The following is a 17008-nucleotide window of genomic DNA, read 5'->3' as shown; positions in this document are numbered from 1 at the left end:
AAATTGCAGGTCATAGTAAGGAATTTGAATTTCTAAAAAGTGTAAATGGCACGAATAAATGAATGAAGCCAGTGTAGTGGGAAAAGCTAAATGTTCTTCCTGAATTTGTCATGTCAAATCAAGTCAAGGTTAGTGCATACTAAAGATGTGCACAAAACTACACCAGATGATCTCTTCAATTTGGATTACAGTAAGGATTATCTTTTGGATAGGAACTGTTCAGAGTGGTCTTGCCATTCTGCATCAAGGGCTTGCTAAGAATTTACTAATCATAGAAACAAGGGGGATCCTGGCTGATTAAATGTCTAAGGAAAGTACCAGTTTTAAAATCTTTAGCATTATAGAATGTCTAATTCTGAGCAGTGAGTAGTTTGTTAATTATTAGTCCTTTTGATTTCTGCATTAAAGCAAATCACTATTCAGCAGTTTTAGCTGCTACTTTGTTAAGCAGGTTGAAGTTATAGAATGAACTTGGAAGAAGTTGTCCTGACATCATTCTTGGAGACTCTTCTCTACCCAGAGCATATAACTAGGAAGGTTAAGGCTAATATATGGCCATTTCTCTGTATATGACAAAGCTGATCACACTGTGCCAAGCTGGGGCCACACAAAGAGATGTTTGAAGCAATGACCACACTGGCACCTTCATCTTCTGACTCTGAATGGGGCTTATTCATCCACAGGGTGTCGCCTGGGAATTTTCTGCTACATTTTCTAATTAGAGGGTTAGGCTGAAATGCTCCCTCCCTGTGATGGGTTATCTGAAGAGCGTCCAGAAATAAGGTTGATGGATGGGTACAGAGTATAAATGGTTCAGTGAAGAAAAGTGTGAGAAAACTGGGGTGGCAAGCCTGAGCAGCAGAGACCTGGATGGGTTGAGCTTCCTGCCTGCCCCAGCCCTTTGCACTTTGTCATTAAATACAATTTTTGCCCTAATTAGCCATGCTATTTTGAGCAAGTTAAGTAACCTCTTTGAGCTTCACTCAGTTTTCTCATCTACACATTAGAACATTCATATTAAGCAACAGTTTCCAAGTCCTGCCTTAGCAGCAACGCTATACTTTCAAAAGAAATCTCATGAGAAATCCTGGCATCCCAGGGTGCTGAACAGTCTTCTTTATGGCTCAGCACTTCCAACTCCTCAGGCACCTCTGGGTAGCCCCTGAATTCTCTGAGCCAGGGGCTCTGAGATGGCCATTTTAACAAGCTTCTGAGATGATCCTTATTCAGGTGTTGGGGGCTCACACTTTGGGAATTTCTGCCTCAAGTTTCTAGAACTCATCTTGAAAACACTAGGTTAGGTGATAGGTAAGCTCCTTCTGGTTCTGGTGGCCTGTGGTTATATTAGTATGATATAAAGCCCTGGTTGGGTGTGGCCATTCTACAGAGGGCAGAAAGGCAAATGGGATTAAATCAGAGGTCAAAAACAGACAACCTGAACATGTGTTTTTCCTAGTTTATGTAGTACAGGTTGAGTATCCTCATTTAAAGTACTTGAGAACAAAAGTGTTTCAAATTTCAGATTTTGGAATATTTGCATATACATAATGAGTTTTCTTGAAGATGAACCCAAATCTAAACACAAATTTACTTGTTTCATATGCATTTTATACACTTAGCCTGAGGGTGACTTTATTCTTCATATATATATATATATATATATATATATATATATACACACACACACACACACACACACACACACACACACACACACACATATTTGTGTGGGAGGGAGGTTACTGGGGACTGAACCCAGGGGCACTTTACAATTGAGTTACACCTCCAGTCATTTTTATTTTTTAAATTTGAGATAAGGTCTTGCTAAATTGCTGAGTTTGGCCTTGATCTTCCTGCCTCAGTCTTGAAATGCTAGGATTGCAGGTCTGTATTATTGCACCCAGCTATATTTTTTAAATAACTTGTACATGAAACAAAGTTTCATGATGTGGAATTTTCCGCTTGTGGTTTCATGTCAATACTCAACAATTTTGATTCTGGTGCATTTGGAGTTTTGGTTCAAGGATGCTGGACCTGCATTTTTAAAAAAATCATATTGAGTTCACCTTTTAAAGTCTCCAATTTCTGATTTGTTTTTAAAGATCAGATAATGTGACAATCCTGAGCTCTGTTTCCATGTGGCATCCTTTAGCTGGAGCAAACCATAGCTGTCCTGTTTTGATAGAGCTTTTGATCTCCAGTTTTCCAGTCCTCACCAGTACTCACATCTCTCCCACTCCCTTCATTTATGTCATGCATGTGTAGACATTTCAGTTTTTGTCCCCTGCAACTTTCAGTTGTAGCTTTTGAGTTAGAAATAATAAAAAGCTTAGCTTGAGAATTCTTTGCCTTTAGGCAGGTTGAGAAATTGCAGTTTTTAAAAAGTAGGACAATAAATACATAAGTAAATAACTGACAGGCCAAATAGGCCTCAGGCAGACTTGCTTTGCACTTCTGGTGGTCTGGAAGGAGAAGCTTGAATGTCAATGCCCAATTGCCTTATTCCTTTTTTGTTTGTGTTTGTGGACTTCCTTCTTAGCTGTGTTTGCTCTTTGTTACTTGTAGGTGTGCTGATGTGGGAAGTCTTCAGCGAAGGCAGAATCCCATATGAAAATAGAAGCAACTCAGAGGTAGTGGAAGACATCAGTACCGGATTTCGGTTATACAAGCCCCGACTAGCCTCCTCCCACATCTACCAGATCATGAATCATTGCTGGAAAGAGGTCAGTAGGTGAAGTGGTGTCCCCCTTTAATACATGATAATACACTATGCCAGGGCCTACCCTGTTCCCTGGAGAATGGCTCCCTCTTAGAAGGATGAGGCAGCAGGTTGACTAACAGATTAGCAGGAAGGTAACTTTGAAAGTCTTTACATTTTTTAAATTATTATTTTTAATTGTACATATTTTGGGGCACTGTTGACAATTTGATACTTGTATAAAATGTGTAATGATCAAATCAGGGTAGTTACCATTTCAACATCCTTAAACTTTTTAAAAGTAATTTTTGATTACACATCGTAATTGTGCAGTTTTTATGGGATACAAATCGGAATGATTAACATTTCCATATCCTTATTATTACTTTATGTTTGGAGGTTTAAACTCTTCTCTTCTAATTTTTTATAAGGCATACAATAGGTTATAGTGAACTACAGTCAGCCCACTGTGCTGTGAAACACAACATATTCCTTTTTATCTAACATATCTTTTGGTACTCATTTTCCAATGTCCCCCATTCTCCTTCCTCTTACCTTTTCCAGCCTCTGGTAATCTCTATTCTACATTCAGATTGACTTTTTAACTTTCTATATATATGAGGGAACATGCATTTGTCTTTTGGTGTCTAACATTTTACTTAATATAATGTCCTCTTGGCCACTGTGAATGGTGCTACAATAAACATGAGAGTACAAGTATCTCCCTGATGTGTTGAGAAGTGGATCACATGGTAGTTCTATTTTTAGTGTTTTGAGGAACCTCCATGGTGTTTTCCATAAACATATTAATTCAGATTTCTACCAAGAGTGTATGTATTCCGCCACCCCCTTATTCCTCACCAGCATTGGTTATTTTCTGTTAATCAATTGGATAGATTCCCCAACCCTAACAAAGTTAACATCAACCTTAATTATTATTCAATTTTCTATGTAATATCACAAGTCATTAGTATAGTTTCAAAGAGGATAGAGAGGGGCTATGTCAACACCCTCCTCAACTTTTTGAGCAGAAAAAAAAAACTTTATAAAACCATGAAAAAAACAGGAAGTTAGTTCTATAAATAGGGGACTAGGAGTTCACTTTTACTATGAAAATATTAAAAGGATTAAATTAAAATTTTTATTATTTATTCAACAATTCAGAATTTGGAGTCATTTCGTATCTTCCCAGATGGCTCACTTACCCCCATCCTTAGTTCATAGGCTCTGCCTTGAGCCACATTGATGTGAATCTTAATTGTCTTTTGGTGAGTTACAAAATTGTACAATTCAGCTAAAGTAGAAAATAGCTGAAGTGGAGAGTCAATAAAAATTCAGATTGTTAAAGAACAAAAAGGTAGAATGTGAACATATATACTTATACAGAACACTTGGATTTTGTCACAGTTTTGCCATTTCTTTTCCATTAATCTTGGGCAATTGTCTCTGAGCCTCATTTTTCTTGTAAGATCATTAAATAATGCTTGATTTGCAACTTCTTAGAGCTCTTTAAAACCAAAAAACAAATAAACAAACAATGACATAAAGGGGGGCACAAATCTTGTGTTCTCTACAAGGATTAAATGCTATAATAATATTAATAGCTGATGTTAATTTAGCATTTTTTTCTCTTTTAACATTTTTATATATTTAAATTAATGGACCTTATTTTTTAGAAATTTTAAATTTACAGAAAAATTGAGCAATGCATGCAGAGAGCTCCTAAATACTCTCCTTGCTCTCTGGTTATAAATATTTTGCACAAGTGTGGCACACTTGTAACAATTAGTGAACCTCTGTCAATACATATTCATTACTAGAGTTTGTAATTTACATTAAGGTCACTTTTGATGCTATAGAGTTGAAGGAGTTTGAAAAATGCATAATGTCATGTATCCACCATTAAAGTGTCATATAGGATAGCTTTACTACCCTAAAAATCATCTGTGCTTCTCCTATTCATTCTTCTCCCATCGCAAACTACTGGCAACTACCAAACCTTTTACCGTCTCCAAGATTTTGCCTTTTCCAGATGGTCATATAGTTGGAATTATACAGTATGTAGCCTTTTCATTCTGACTTTTTTTCACCAGTAATATTCATTTAATGTTGCTCCATGTCTTTTCTTGGTTTGGTATGTCATTTCTTTTTATTGCAAAATAATATTCCATTATATGGATATACCATGGTTTGTTTGTACATTTACCTACTGAAGGAAATCTTGATTGCTTTCAGTTTTCAGAAATTATGAATAAAGCTACTATAAACATTTACATGTAGATGGATCCATTTATGTGGATCTATTTATGGGACGTAAATTTTCAACTCAGTTGGGTAAATGCCTAGTAGTGTGACTACTGGATCATATGGTAAGACTATGTTTAGCTTTGTAAGAAACTGCCAGACTGCCTTCCAAACTAGCTGTACCACTTTGCATTCCCACCAGCTATGAGAACTCCTGGTGTGCTTTGTCCTTATCCATTGGTATTAGTTGTGCCAGATTTCAGCCATTCTTATAGATGTATAGTGATAACTCATTGTTGCTTTAAGTTGCATTCCCTAACGACACATGATGGTGAACACTTTTTTGTATGCTTATTTGCCATCTGTGTATCTTTTGGTGAAATGTCTTTTCAGATCTTTTTCCCATTTTTCAATCAGGTTGTTTTCTTATTGTTGAGTTTTAAGGATTCTTTGTATATTTTGGGTGTAAATCCTTTATCAAATGGATGTTTTACAAATATTTTCTTTCAACCTATAGATTGTTTTTTCATTTTCTGTATATTTTTAAATATTTATTAATGTATTATAGTTAACATAATATCTGTGTCTTTTACAGAGCAAAAGTCGTTAATTATAACAAAATTCAATATTAATTTTTTCTTAATGAACTATGCTTTTGATGTTGTGTCTAAAAACTCATTGTAAAACCTGAAATTTCCCAAATAGTCTCCTGTTATCTTACAGAAGTTTTATAGTTATGCATTTTATATTTAGGTATATTATGCAGTTTGAGTAAATTTTTATGAAAGGGATGAGGCCTGTTACTAGAATAATTTTGTGTAGATACCCAATTTTTCTAGCATTATTTTTTCTTTGTAAAAGATTAGTGTGTATATATATATATATATATACATATATATATATATAATAAACATATTATTTATATAATTATACATAGTATAATTATATATTATATATAATTATTTATTTATTCAGCAATTATGAATGAAGCTGCTATAAACATTACATGTAGATGGATCCATTTTTGTGAATTTATTTAAATATAACTATATACAATATCTATATTACATAGTAACTATATATTATATATAGTTATATAGATAATATTATACACACACACACACACACACACACACACACACACACACACACATCTGAGCTCTCCGGTTTGTTCCATTGATCTATTTGTACATTCTTTCACCAGTACCATCCTGGCATGATTATTGTAGTTTTACAGTAAGTCCTAAAATAAAGTAGGGTCAGGTGAGCAGCATCTCCAACTTTGTTCTTTGTCATTGTTGTTTTTGCCTGTCCATATAAACTTTAGAGTCTGTCAGTGCCCACAAAATGACTTACTGGTTTTGTTTTTGTTGTTGTTGTTGTTGTTTGTTTGTTTTTGTTGTTTGAATTGTGTTGAATCAACATGGGAAGAACTGATATCTTAACACCCTAGTCTTCCTATCCATGAGCATAAAATCTGTCTCCATTTAGTTAGATCTTCTTTGGTTTCTTTTATTAGAATGTTACATTTTTCCTCATCTAGATCATACATATTGTGTGATTTATGCCTAAATATTCCTTTTTGATGAGATTTAGCTTTAATTTTATGATGTATTTTTTATGTATGACATTATATTCTCAAAACAATTTTATGAGGTAAATTTTATTATTATCTCCTTTTATAGATAAAAAAACTAAAATTCAAAGAGCTTTAGGAACCTGTTTGTTCCATATCACCCAGTTAATGAGTGGTAAAGTTGAGATTTAAAACTAGGTGATTTGATTTCAGAATACCTGCTTATAATAGTGAGAGAATAATGCTACCAATACAATACATATAAAATCATGTTTAAAGTTTAGCACAAGATACTTTTATTGCATTCTACTGGTTTGTGTTGGATTTATCTATGACACATAAGTAGAAGGAACTCAGATTTTTTTTTCTTCCTCCTCAGAGACCAGAAGACCGGCCACCCTTCTCCAGACTCTTTGGTCAACTGGCTGAAATCGCAGAATCAGGCTAGTAGAGACTCACTGCCAGGCCATGAGCTACAGGTGACTGAAGGCAGAGTGTCCTCCTTTCATAGAGCATTAAAAACTGCCACCAGCCCAGGACTCCTGGAGGCAGCTTGGCCTGTGGCACTGGCCCCTGTGATGAATACAGCCTCCTGACAGAGGCCTACAGCCAGGTCACAGGCAAGGGGTTGGCCACCAAGCTGAGAGCAGGCCAGCACAGCAGCAATGTCACTGTGTCCTCTCCGGCCTCTTGTCACCTTAATGCACAGACCTCAGTCTGACGGCTTTCAGGGAGCACTTCTTGCACCTCTTAACAATAGGCAGAGAAGGTGTAGGAGCTCAGATTCTTATTTTTAACATTAAGCACGGATCTAAGGCTATGGTTCCGGGGATTTTCATTTGACCCAACCACACAATATACCAGTATATGGGGGGCCAAGGAGAATAAGAAGCATGACTCTTTTTCTAAGAAAACCAGTGAGTTGGTTAAGGCCAGGAAGCATGCTCGGTTGCTGTGATGCAGTCAGCCGCAGTTTCCTGCAGTAGATGTACTGAAGCAGCTGCTTACACCAGAGGCCGGATGTCCTGAGAAGCAGCTTCATGAGACTTCACAGAGCACACTGCCTCATCACTCCCTGGAGGAGCTTGGATGGATCGGGATGAACCATTCAGATCCCATGATTGGACCATGAGGTATCAGATGTCTAGTCAGGAATAAGAGGGCATCTGAGAGGGCCACCTCCCCCCGCCCCAAAACAAACAAACAAACAAACAAACAGAAAAAAGGCATTACCATGCCAATGCTCCCATTTTGTATCAAGTCATGCAAGTGACTGTGCCTCCTCTTCTACGCAGAGTGCTTAGGAAATGATTATTTCGGAATCCTCATCATTCCAGCCACTGGGAATCAGCCCCCTCTCTGAACAGTACTACCTGCATCAACAGGGGGCAGCATTGTGTCGGCAGGGTGGTCTTACAGAGAGCAGTTCTAAGGTTGAGACTTCAAGTCTCCCAAAATTCTAGGAGAGGGATAAGAACTTTGTTCTTGGTTAAACTATTTATATGGAAACTGAGTCAAGCACTGTGGTGCTTCCAGGATATACAGGATGTCCAACTGTTGACTGAGTTCTTGTACGGCACAGTAGATACATATACTGAGCTACAAGCCCTTCCTGGGGAATGCACCTGAGTTCACATCAATTTAGGAAGATAATATTATTTCCCCCATTTTAAAAAGCCAAGAAATGTGCCCAAGGTGACAGAATTGGGAAGTATAGAGCTGAAATACCAGCCAAAGTCTGACTCCATTGCAGAATCTTTGTTATTTTTTTAAAATATGTATATTTTTAGTTGTTGATGGACCTTTATTTTATTTATTTGTTTATATGCGATACTGAGAATCAAACCCAGTGCCTCACACATGCTAGGCAAGCACTCTACTACTAAGCCACAACCCCAGCCCAGAATCTTTGTTTTTATTCAACACTGCCTCCTACTGAGAGTGAAAGGGATTGCAAAGGAGATCAAAAACTGGAGAAACCCACAGACTGCCCATAAAGAAATCAATACAGCACCAATGAGGAATGCTGCTTATGCAGAGACCACTCAGTGGACCATGTGGAGCTCCAACTTGAAATAGGATCTTCGCTTTCTTCACCTTCATCCTCATCTTGATCATGGTTAGTGACTTTGTAGTTACTCAGTTAATTAAACCTTTAATTTTCCCTACCCACCCGAATCACATTGCATGAAGCCATTTACAGATGAACTTCAAAGTAGATCCTACCGCAGAAGGATAAATATTTCCCTTAATTATCCACCTCAACTTTGAGCTGTAGTCTTCTTGGACACTTTGAATATGGGGGTATTCCCTGATATAAGACAAACTTGCTTTTTCTCCAATGTTCAGTTTAAACTCTTAGAGAAATTATCAGATAGTGTTGCAATCAACTCTTTTGAATTATGATATTTTTGGCTGGCTTGAGATTTAGATGCGTAACTTTTAACCATAATTATTGTGAAACAGAGCCTCAAGATAAAATTCTATCATTCAGAAGATGATCTTACTCAACTTATCCACAATCGTCCCTGTTTACATTTTAGCATTTTGTGCATTCTCTTTGGAACCCTTAATTAGAGACCATTTCTGGGACATTCAGCCCTGAAGGAAAACATCAGAATGGACTGATCTCTGTGGTTTGGCTTAGAAAACTTTCCTCTGCATGGTATTATCTTTTTTAAGCTCAGAGTTGTTGGGGCTTCAACTGAACACGTGTACATCACTCACCTCCCAGTGTCCTGTATTGCAAAACGGGCTTCTCGTCAGATGATTTTCCCTCTCACATATTGAAAATGGTGCTCTGCATTCACAGAGAATTCTCTTATACAAGGTTTTTGTTGTAGTTGCATTTTGTAGATTTTGAGTCTATGTATCTTTTTAGACTATGTATTTATACTTAAGTCAGATGACTATTTATTAGTGTACAGTCACTGTTAGTGTTCAAAATAAAAATGTTACAAATATCTCTTACCCTTTGTAGAGCACACAAAGTTGCATATGTGCAAATAAAACTGTGTTTTAATAAATGTATCATTCATGGCTTAAGTTCCGAATTTATCCAAATGGTAAACTCTTAAAAGTTTTACACACACACTCACACAAATGTTACTTGGAGTGGCAAGTGCCTGTAATTCCAGCAGCTTGGAAGGTTGAGGCAGGAGAATCCCAAGTTCAAAGCCAGCCTCAGCAACAGTGAGGCACTAAGCAATTCATTGAGACCCTGTCTCTAAATAAAATACAAAATAGGGCTGGGGATGTGGCTCAGTGGTCTAGTGCCCCTGAGTTCAATCCCGAGTACCCACCCCACCCCCCCAAAAATTGGCTACCTTGTTTTATCTCCCCCCAAAAAGTATATCATTCAAAACTATTCATTAAATGTGGACCCTCCAATGCTTCCGATGGTCATGCACTCAGCACAGTACACAGCTTTATAAAAACAAAGAATTTTGGCCGTCTTTACTTTCAAGAAACTGGGTCTGGTAGGGAAGGCATACAGCAGATATGTAGACAAATAAAATTATAGTAGAGCAATGGAAATATAGTCAAAGAAGAGAAGAACCCAGAAAGAAACTCAGAAAATAATAGAATTAATCAGGAGAGGGATAATATACTCAAAATGTGGTCCCTGGACCAGCAGCAACAGAATTACCAGTTTATGAGAGAAGAAAAAATTCTCAGGCTTCATTCTCACTTACTGAACAATAATCTGCATTTAAACTATTTATTTTTATTTTGGTGCAGGGGATCATACATACATTAATGTTGGAGTAGCATTGTCATAGAAGATGAAATGCCTAATTCAGTTTGAGAGATAAAATATAACTTTGTTTTGGTAAGTAAGTGAAATAATAGAAATAATTTCCAGGTAGAGGAAATAAAATATTTGGGAAGCTGTTATCAGTTTGATGTTACTGGTGTGTAAATGTGTGTGTGTGTGTGTGTGTGTGTGCGCGCGCACGCGCGCGCGTGCACGTACTCTGAAAGGGTGGCAAATTGAAACTGATAATATAAATCTAGGCATATTTTAAAAGTCTAAGAAGGCAGACTTTTACACTGTAGGTAGAAATACCAATGAGCAGAAAGGGAAGGTCAAATTTGTTTTTTAAAATACATCCTAGCAGCAGTGTAATGGATAAACTTGTTAAAGGCAAAGCTGGTGGAAGAGACATCAGTTTGGAGATGATTTTTCTCCTTGTTCACAGTACCAGATTATTGTTCATACTCACTCACTGACTGTCATCTGCTGTGTGGGTGACATGTGGAAATTATAATTCAGAATTCCTCAGTCACTGCTGGGCAGCAATAAATAGCTATTCCCCTTGCTCTTAAAATTTCAGTGAAATAAAAGCTGGGCTCTTACAGCCTTGATGTGTTGATCACTCTGTATGTTTCAGCTCACCACATACCTGTGTCCATCGCAGAGTCAGATCTTGCTCCAGTGACCAGTAGGCATAGGCAAGAAAGCCTGTGGCTTCTACTCAGTGGTTCCTAGGATTCGCCTCCAGGCTAACTCCCATGGATAAATAATCCACATGGAAATGTTCTAAAATAGGTTGGATGAACAGATATGCTTCTCAGAATATTTTTCCCCACACAGACACCAATTCTTTCTGAGTCTCCCAACACACAAAACCATCATCCTACCATTCTGAGGAAGAGAGAGAATATATGCCATTTGACAAGATGGGGAGTGGGGGGGAGGGGAAAAACAGAAGGGAAGGGAGAGAGCACATATGCAGAAGGAACTATGGATTCCCCAAGTACCCTCTCAAAGAGAGTTGGGAGTAGAAGCTGTATTTGCACAATAAGCACAGGTTTTTACATTAGAATGCATTTTAATTTGCCTTGGCTTTAAGGAACATGCTGGAAATTTACTGTGCTAAAGCCTGCTCCCTGGAGTCACCTCTTGATGCCAGCACTGTGTGAGTGACTGTGCATTTGAGTGTGCCCATGTGTGACCCTATCTATGATGACTTCATGATTCTCCCCAAGACATAATGTCTTGATGACTTGTAGGAGAACAGAATCATGTACATATTGTCAGAAGAAGTTTTAGAGATTATCTATTTCATAAAAGTTGCTATTCACCTACTATGGCTCTGTGGTATGTGCAGGGTCTAAAAAAATGAATAGGACATCTTATCTGTTGGGACCAAACCCATCACATTCAAATTAGGATAATTTAAGGATGGCTCATTTATAAAATGACTCTTTAAAACACGAGGGAGGTAGCAGCTGAGCAGTGTGTTACAGTTTAAATGTTTCATGCTGAAACTTAATCCCCAGTGCAGCAGTATGAAGAGGCTGGGTCTTTCCAGGGAATTAGGTCATGGGGCCTCCACTCTCATGAATGGGATTAGTGCTCTTATGAAAAGACTGGAAGGACTCAGTTTCTTTATACCTGTCTGCCATGTGAGGACACAGCAACAGGTGCTAACTATGGGCCAGAGGAAGCCTTCCTCACATGACACCTAGTGTTCCAAGCCTTGATCTTGGACTTCCCAGCCTCTATAACTGTGAGAAATAAATTACCCAGTCCAACATAGTTGATTATAGCAGTTAAAAAGTCATCATCCCTAGGTCCAAGAGGAACAAGGAGGGAATGTGGTCATTTGAATGTGAAAGGTGTCCCTCAGAGAATGTTGAGAGGAGAGAGCTTTAGTAAGGTACAAAGAAGCCCAAGGCAACATCAAAGGGATGTGACCTGTCACACATGACTCCCTTCCTCCCATCAACTGCTGAGACTTCTGTTGATCCAACCCAACCAAAGCCAGAGGGCAAAAGAGCCCTAGCAGAGCAGTCCAGAGAGGTCAGTTTCTGGGCAGAGGGCAGGGTGAGAAGACTGGCGTGGTTCTGGGTACAAAGAAAAGGCACCTGGTCAAGCCAACAGCCCTTCCTCTAAGATGTTCTCAGGCTAACAAGAAAGTCCAACATGTAAACAAAAACAGGTGACTCATTATTTGTGGATTTCATGTTTTGAGAATTTGCCTATATTGCCCTCAAATCAATACATGAGGCTTTGCTTTTTTTTTTTTTTTTTTTGCAGTCGTTGATGACAGCTCTCCATATGACATTCCCAATGGCCTATAGAGCAATGTTTTCTCTCAGCCCAGCTCTCAGGCTGTAAATAAGTCTCGTTATATAAGTTTATGGAGTCTCGTTAGTGGCACATTTTTGTAATTTTTATTAGTGATTTTAGTGTTTAACATATCCCAAAGTGTAGTGCTAAAATTATGTGTATTGTTCTTAAATGCAAAACTGTGATGTCTTACAGGGGTAAAAAATGTATTAGAAAAGCTTTGTTCAAGTAAGTCTATTGCTGTTGACCATTAGTATACATTAATGAATCAACAATAGATGTTAAATCAGGTTTTTCTTAAACAGAATTATGCAATAAAACAAGATTAAGTATTGATTGGTTGACAAAATGTTGTGACTAAAGGCTTTTAGGGAATTTAATACTGCATGTCTCCTACAACAGTTCAGTATTTGCTAGTTGAGTGTTCACAGTAACTTCATAGTACATAACTACTGAATAACAAGAAAAAACTGTAATCATGAAAGACTGTTTGGGTTACTGATGGAAATATGGTCACAGAACTGTGAGACCACAAAGGACAGAGAGGGCTTCACAGAGGGACTTAAGTCTGAGCTGTGTATTTAATGAGAGTTCCAAGGAGACGGGGGTCTGGAAGGACATTTCACACACAGGAATCACAGTGCATAAAAACACATCTTATTCCTATTTCTTCTCCTTTACTATTTTTATGTTAGGACCAAGAGCCCTGAGACTGAAACCCACACATATCAGCTAGAATTATTGCAGTATTTGTGGAAGAACCAAGTAGATTAAAATCCCCAGTCTCGAGGTTGAGACTCCCACCCATCTACACCATCTAGAGATGCCATGAAGTTTCCAGTCCTTTTACATTTTCCCAAAGACTGATTTTGCATAGAAGGACCCAAAGGCTGAAACAAGCAACACAAACATTCATTTGCTTTTCTGTTTTGTCTTTCTTATAAGTACTTTTTCACCTAAGATTATGTTTGATTTTTATAGAAATTTGGGTATAGCATTAGGAATGGGGGTCTCACTTGATAGAAGAGAGAAGTGATACACAGAAAGTTTCACTACCATGTATGGGGCTGTAGAGCTACTTAACAAAAGTGAGATTAGATGTTAATAATAATAATAATAAATATTATTGTTATTATAGCTTCCATTTTTGAGCACTTATTATGTACCTGACTCTGCTTAGTATGTTACATTTATTATTTCATTTATTCTTCCCAGGGACCTAAGGGGTAGGTATAATTATTTTCATCTTAATTTTACAGATGAAAGGATAGGACTCAATGGAAATCATTCATAATCCTACAATTAGTAAGTGGCAGAATGGGGGCTTGAAGTTGGAGCTGTTTGTCCCCAAATTCCAATACTCCCAATCATTCTGTGGAATTGATCATAAAGCCATTTATACCAGCCTCTGAGAATACAGAAGCACTGCTTGACTGGATCTGTTACATTGTTGCAATCTAAATCTACCTTGGCTACATTATTGCATTCCATATCTTGTTAGGGCTATCTCAGACCCTCTTTCACCTGTCCTTATTCAAAATTGTTGGAAATAGCATTTGTTTAAATAAAGAAGTATTCTGGGCCATCAAGCTGTGTGTAAACCATCTGACCTTCAAGGGAGATCAGTCTCTTGAAGTGGTGGGAAAACAGCAAAATTAAAGAAAACATAAGGTATGCATTTTCAAATGACCTCAGAGAGAGGTTTGAACCACAAAAATCCTTAAATTTTCAACTACAGCATAACAGCCACTCAGAATTCTGTGTGGATGAATTGAGTTCATTCACATACAGTGCTTAGCTTATAGTCTGCTCCAACTAAAAATTCAATGAATGTCAGGTTAAACTATAGGCTTTAATGAATTTTTTCATGCTCAAAGAGTTAGGCAACCTAGTTTCATGGGTTCTGGGATATCAGCTTTGGATAATTGTTTTGAACCTCAGTTCTTTCCTCTATAAAATGAGGTAATTTGGAGCAAGTGGTCAGGTGTTATCTCATGGTTAATGTAAATTGTGTAACTGATTATCAGGTTTCTCTTTTCCTGCTAACTGTGAAATGTTTAGAACAAATATTTTAACAAGCTCGTAGAGGTTTTTTTTTTTTTTTTTTTTTTTTTATTGGGGGGGGGGTTGTGTGTACATTTTTTTTCTCCCCATCTCTTATTTATACACTTTTCCTTAATTTTTTTAAAATTCAGATTTTAATTTTAATATAAAATATTCTTGCAACTTATATTAAGTATGTTTTTTGGAATAAAAAAAAAGCATGTTAATAAATCCATAAATTGGAAGGAGGGAAATGCCCTCTGTTTTAAGGTATATATTTGTGGTAAACAGCATGGATTTGATTTCACACCTTGGTCAAGTTATTTTATCTGCTTTAGTTTCCAAAATTATAAGATGAGACAAATAATTATATTTTTATAATAAGATAATTTGTGAAAATTAAAAGATGTAATACACTTGGTAAATGTTAGTCATTATTTTTTCTTTTTTTATATTTTTTATTCTAATTAGTTTCATATGACAGTAGAATGCATTTTGACACATCATACATAAATAGAGTATAACATTTTATTCATCTGGCTGTTGTTATTATTATTAATGTTTTCTCTCTCTAGAACCAATTCTCATGCTTATTCCAGATACTCCATGAAGCAGTGTCTGTTGATGGTTTTTTAAATGAAAACCTAGATATCCTCAGTGATTTGATACTTATCTAAAAATAAGGCAATCCTGCCACACATGCAGCCACAATGTGTGGGACACCGATTTCCAAGTGATGAAGCAATTCTCCTTTGATAGCCAGGATCCTGTCATTGCTGACATGCAGCCTGGGGTGGATGTAAAGGAAAGCTGAAGACAATTGACAGAGAGCTACAGATTTAAGTGGCAAAGTATAAAGATTTAACTTTGCAATGTTCGTTCAACCATTTTTATTGAACTGCCATTATATTCCACTCTCCATGCCAGACTCCGAGGATGCTGCAGGAGCAAGACATACTCTACACTCTTAGATGTGATGATGGGTGGGATGAAGGCAAGTGTATCAGTAATCAAAAGCAACAACATAAGTGGTGTGCTTGAGGAAACTCAGGGGCTATTGGAGTTTAGGTAAGGAATGCTAATCTTCCAGACACAGAGGAATGTTGGAGGAAGTATCATAATAGCTAAGGGGATACCAGAAGGAGGAGTAAAGTTAGGTAGGTAAACTGAAAGAAAGGGTGGAGAGAAGAGAAAAAGGAGAACAAAACATGCTCAGCAAGAAGCTTGGCTTGTGCGAAGGTCAAACCCAAGCAAATTTGGGGAACTAAAAGAGGTTCCTTTTAGGTGAGGCACAACATGTATGTTCACATGTAAGAGCCCCACAAGATAGATGCTGGATCAGGAAGACCCTGGGAGGCTTTGCAAGTGAGTTTGGGTTTCATCCTGAGGCCAGTAGTGAGTTACTGAAGTACTTTAAGCCTGAGAGAGAAATGCCCTCTCCTTTAAGGACATCATGTAAAATTTCACATTCAGGGGATATTGAAGTGCAACCAGTCCACTTCACTTTATAGATGAGGAAACAAGAGAGGTAAAGCCACTTGCCTAAGATCATTTTTCTGTTAGTTGCAAAACTAGGAGCAAAAGGCAAGCCTCTGGATTTCCAACAAGGTGGCTTCAAAAGATTGTATTCCTTTCCCCTTATAAGTAAATAGAACACAGGGGTCAGGGAAATATTTCTTCCTAAGATCTAGCCAAATACATATGTAATAGTCATTTTTTTCTAATTTTACTTATTTATTTTTGTACCTGGGATTGAACCCAGGTGCGCTTAACCACTGAGCCACATCCCCAGTCCTTTTTTATATTTTTTACTTAGAGACAAGGTCTTTCTTGCTAAGTTTCTGAGGCTGTTTTTGAGCTTGTGATCCTCCTGCCTCAACCTCCCAGGCTGCTGGGATTACAGACATGCACCAACAAGCCTGGCTTTTTTTTTTTTCTTTTTTTTTTTTTTAATGTTTTGAACAACTTCTTCCTGAAAGGTGAAAAGACAAGATAGAACAGCAGGCAAAAAAAAAAAAAAAATGTCTTCCAGAAAATGGAAACATTCGAAATAACGAAATAAACCAAATTTCCATCACAGTGGAAAATTGAAAATTAAAAAAAAAGAAAGAAAAGAAAACCTGAGTTCTGTTTTTAAAGCCATCCTCCACAAACACCCCCACAAATTTTCTCACATGGCATCAGGGAAAGGAATAATATGTATGTGTGTGTGTGTGTGTGTGTGTGTGTGTGCATATATATATATATATATATATATATATATATATATATATCATCATTTCTAAAATAGCAATTTAAATTGGATGAGTGATGCAACATCAAGCCACAAAAGAATCCTCAGCACTTGGGAAATGGTGTGAGATGGGTG

General features: G+C 37.3%; 1 protein-coding gene across 1 annotated transcript in view; it reads left to right on the top strand.

Moving 5' to 3' along the window:
* ITK (IL2 inducible T cell kinase) overlaps positions 1-9348 on the top strand; it is a gene marked incomplete at its 5' end in the record, with an annotated part of 67037 nt that extends 57689 nt beyond the window's left edge. Inside the window, 2 exons of the mRNA XM_081308588.1 lie at positions 2566-2723; positions 6898-9348. Of these exons, the coding sequence (XP_081164714.1) occupies positions 2566-2723; positions 6898-6966 (227 nt within the window). The 3' untranslated portion in view covers positions 6967-9348. The remainder of the gene's footprint in view (positions 1-2565; positions 2724-6897) is intronic.
* Between the last annotated feature and the right edge of the window lie 7660 nt (positions 9349-17008).

Source organism: Spermophilus citellus, assembly GCF_964194105.1.
Source record: "Spermophilus citellus genome assembly, chromosome: 1".
Classification (NCBI taxonomy): domain Eukaryota; kingdom Metazoa; phylum Chordata; class Mammalia; order Rodentia; family Sciuridae; genus Spermophilus; species Spermophilus citellus.
The sequence above is the reverse complement of the archived record's forward strand: the minus strand, read 5'-3'. Positions and strand labels throughout refer to the sequence as shown.